This window comes from Limulus polyphemus, unplaced genomic scaffold, assembly GCF_000517525.1.
Source record: "Limulus polyphemus unplaced genomic scaffold, Limulus_polyphemus-2.1.2 Scaffold1754, whole genome shotgun sequence".
Lineage (NCBI taxonomy): Eukaryota > Metazoa > Arthropoda > Merostomata > Xiphosura > Limulidae > Limulus > Limulus polyphemus.
Window position 1 is genome coordinate 141,856 of NW_013667364.1, and position 3,984 is coordinate 145,839.

The window sequence follows — 3,984 nt, forward strand, 5'->3', positions numbered from 1 at the left end:
CCAAGAAAATGGTGTTCATGAATTTGAAAATATGTAATCATGAAAATGGATCTTATAATAGTCGCTGTGCTCCAGAAATGATAAAATTTTCAATCTTAGAAGTTATTAATTAATAGTCGAATAAGAGATAATAATGATTTTATTTGTGAGAAATGATTTTGTAGTATTTAAACTACTAATCAAATTCTTATATCTGCTTATTTCAGACTCCTTCTCCTCTTCAATACAAAATCTACAGCGAGCAGTACTGTACTGAAACGAGTGTCTGATTATTAAGTAATATCTCACACTTAACCTAATATATCAGAAACAGAAGCAGATAAGTAACAAAACAAGTTTATATATAAAATTGGCGTTCGATTTTAAAGTCCTCCTATGGGATAGCGGTAAGTCCACGGATTTATAATGCTAAAATGAGGGGCTCTATTACCCTCTGTTGACAGGTGATCAGGTGCTATCCAAAATACAACTTTGTCACTCTGTCTTACTGTTGAGATATCCCCATTCTATTGCACTAAATAATACTCTGTTGATGATGTATAAATTTTATACTCTACTTATAGATATTGCTTTGTAAGCGAAAAAGAAAAATATGTGCATTTTAGTATTGTAGTATTTTGGGTTTCTCAAGATATTTTTCGGAGATAACGTTCGACAACTGTGACCTTTTTTTTTCAATTAATCATTAATTATTATGATGATTTTTTACTTTTACTCTAAAATAAAGAGCATAATACAAATAGCTAACATGTACTTCGATTGTTTTTACCAGATGCTTTACTTGGCATGCTGTCCCTCGATGGGTTGCGGTAAGTTTACAGATTTCAACGCTAACATCTGAGGTTCGATTCCTCGTTGTCAACAGGGTGCAGATAGCTTTGTGTAGCTCTGCGCAAAATATCAAAAACAAAACTTGACATTATTGCGACCAGGTAATTCAAAGCACATTACAAATATTGATAAGTAATTTTCAAATGTTTCCGTTGGATGGGTTATACCAGATATTATATTTTACAAATGCTTTTCGACACCTCTGATATGCGATCAGCTAAACCCAGGCATAATATAAAACTGATATGATTTACAAACTGTAACTAATTCCTTTAGAGCTTAAGTGGCATAATTACAAAAATTTATTTGTAATATTGGTTAAGCGATTAGTTACAGAAAAGCATAATACCACTAGCGAACCCGTGTGCCTGAGGCCCACATTTACAGTGCCGCTATAATGTAAATTTAATGCTTAAACTACTATTTTGCATTTTTCAGTTTAAATTGCCTCTATAATGCAAATTTAATTTCTTTAACCAAGTTACGAATGGCAATTAGTAGGCCTACTTATTTACGTGCTCTGATGTAAATCATTGCCAATTTTGGAGTCCGCTTTTGGGAAATCTCCGTAAAAGTGTTTTTGCAAAATACACGGGTTTCCCAAGGGGTTGGGTGAAAAGTTTTATCTGTTTGTAAATCTCGGGACTGAAACGATTCGTTGGTACCAGTAAGAAGTTCATGAGTCCAGCAGTTTAGAAGAAGGTGCTTTTTGGAAATCCCCAGGTCCCCCAGGGAGGAGGATGAAAATGTTTTTACCTTTGTGCAAATCTCGGGACCAAGACTATTCGTTTGGTACCACTTAGAATACCGGTACGACCAGCGGTTTGGGAGGAGTTACGTGACACACACACACATACACTGAATATTATTATATAGATGTTAGTATGTAGTCTTGTTGCCTAGCGCTCGATCTTATCAACTAAATGTATTATGTAGAATGTTTTTAAATAATATACTTTTTTTTGTTTAAAATATAGAAACAAGTATTTGTGGTGAAATGCATTATTATATTTTCCAGGTTAAAAGAAAAGGGAACAAATGGATATTTACGTGTCAGCATGGTCCCCAGGAATGCTACGCCAATGTTGTACAGGTAATCATTTGTTATCATTTATTCTTCTGCTTGCTTTCGAGAAATTACTTGGAACAAATGGATATTTACGTGTCAGCATGGTCCCCAGGAATGCTACGCCAATGTTGTACAGGTAATTATTTGTTATCATTTATTCTTCTGCTTGCTTTCGAGAAATTGCTTGGAACAAATTCGCAATAACTGTTGCTGTTTTAATAAACATCACTGTGTTTTCAAATTGTAAGTGCCGAAGTAAATTAAGTTTTTAACATTTTCTACATTTCACAAGTAATTAGGAAAAAAATTGTATATATATATATAAAGTAAAACAGAAACTAGATCGATATTTGTTCTTTGAAGCAGAACTAAATAGAATCTTGAGGAAAAACGGAAAATTAATGTTTAGGTGGATTTTTTCAAACAAATCCATATAAAGAAATAAAAGGGGTATCCATAAAGTATTGGATCATGTTATCAATTGAATAGAGCTACATACGACAAACAGTTGCAATGTTCGGTATAATGAAGGCGGCTAAAACTCCAGGTTTGCTAATGGTCAGGGGTGCTGTTAATACATCTCGACATGGGCACCGTTTGTGGCTCGACGGATGTCTAGGCAATAATCATACTCTGCCTACGTAAGTGCCAGCATCTCCGGAGTATTGTTTGTTATGAATTTTGCGCAAAGCTACACGAGGGCTATCTGCGCTAGCCGTCCCTAATTTAGCAGTGTAAGATTAGAGGGAAGGCAGATAGTCATCACCACCCATCGCCAACTCTTGGGCTACTCTTTTACCAACGAATAGTGGGATTGACCTTCACATTATAACGCCCACACGGCTGAAAGGGCGAGCATGTTTGGTGTGACTGGGATTCGAACCCGTGACCCAAAGATCGAGAGTCGAGCGCCGTAACCACTTGGCCATGCCAGGCCTTCTCCGGAGTAATTGTGTTGATTATTCGGGCACGCAATGTTGTCTTATAGACAGCGTCCTTGACCTAATCTATTGGGAAAGGCCTTGAAACATCAGTCTTCTAAATGCCACAAGTCGTGACTGTTTATTTGGTGTGGTTCCTATTCTATTGAATGAAGAAAAATTGTTCAATAATTTTTGGACATCCTGTACTTTCTTTGTAATGTTTATTAGCCAACGTATTTTTTATTATTATTTCTGGACTACATATGCATACGCGTAATTATATATATATATATATATTTACAAAAATATTTATTTGTATATAATACATATAAAGTAGAAACTTCAATATTATTGGCGCTTGTTTCACAGTATATAATAAAACTAAATTATTTCTATACTTCCCTGAATCATTTTGGTTGTACTTTCATATTATTTACTTCTATAAATTGAGAGCTTAGATCTAGAACTCTTAATAATAATACAGCCTAGTTATTGCTGCATTGTTATAATGTTATGTCAAATAATATATTTTTTTATATATATCTTTCTAAAAAATCTTAGACTTGCAGCATTTTTCTTCTGAATAACACATCTCTCGCCCTGAACTTTATCAAATGCATGTCAGCAGATAGAAAACCCTGGATGGCAGGTGAAAAGGTAATTAATTTTATAGTCCCTTGTCTATCTGGTGCTCGAATTTGACTGAAAATAATTCTAAATTAAAAAAACTAAACACAAGAAAAGCCAATTTCCAGACTCGAATATTATGTAAATACTTTCTGTAAGGGCGGACTGTGATTCGCATCTCGTTACCGCCAAAAGGAAAGAGAGAGTGAAAAAAAAGACGCTCTGCATTTTGGGGTCATGGAGCGTAATAACAATGACGAACCCCACTATTCAGATATTGAGTGGTGTTGACTAGCTGCCTTCCCTCTAGTCTATCACCTAAAATTGGGGACAGATCACGAGGTAGCCCACGTGCTGCTTTACGCGAAGTAAAAAAACAACAACAAAAAACAGCAGCTTTCTGTAGAATGTTTACTGACGCTCATGGCCCGGCATGGTCCAGTGGTCGGAGCACTCAACTCGCAATCAGTGAATCGCGGGAATGAACCCCCTCAAACGAACATGCTCGCCCTTTCACTTATGCGGGGGGAGGGG

At 35.7% G+C, this 3,984-nt stretch overlaps 1 protein-coding gene across 2 annotated transcripts in view; it reads left to right on the forward strand.

Moving 5' to 3' along the window:
* Window positions 1-3,984, forward strand: part of LOC106464834 (gamma-interferon-inducible lysosomal thiol reductase-like) — a 10,564-nt gene that overhangs the window by 3,299 nt on the left and 3,281 nt on the right. For both annotated transcript variants that reach the window (XM_022392635.1, XM_013924989.2), the window contains exons 2-3: window positions 1,850-1,924; window positions 3,385-3,480. In XM_022392635.1, the coding sequence (XP_022248343.1) occupies window positions 1,850-1,924; window positions 3,385-3,480 (171 nt within the window). The remainder of the gene's footprint in view (window positions 1-1,849; window positions 1,925-3,384; window positions 3,481-3,984) is intronic.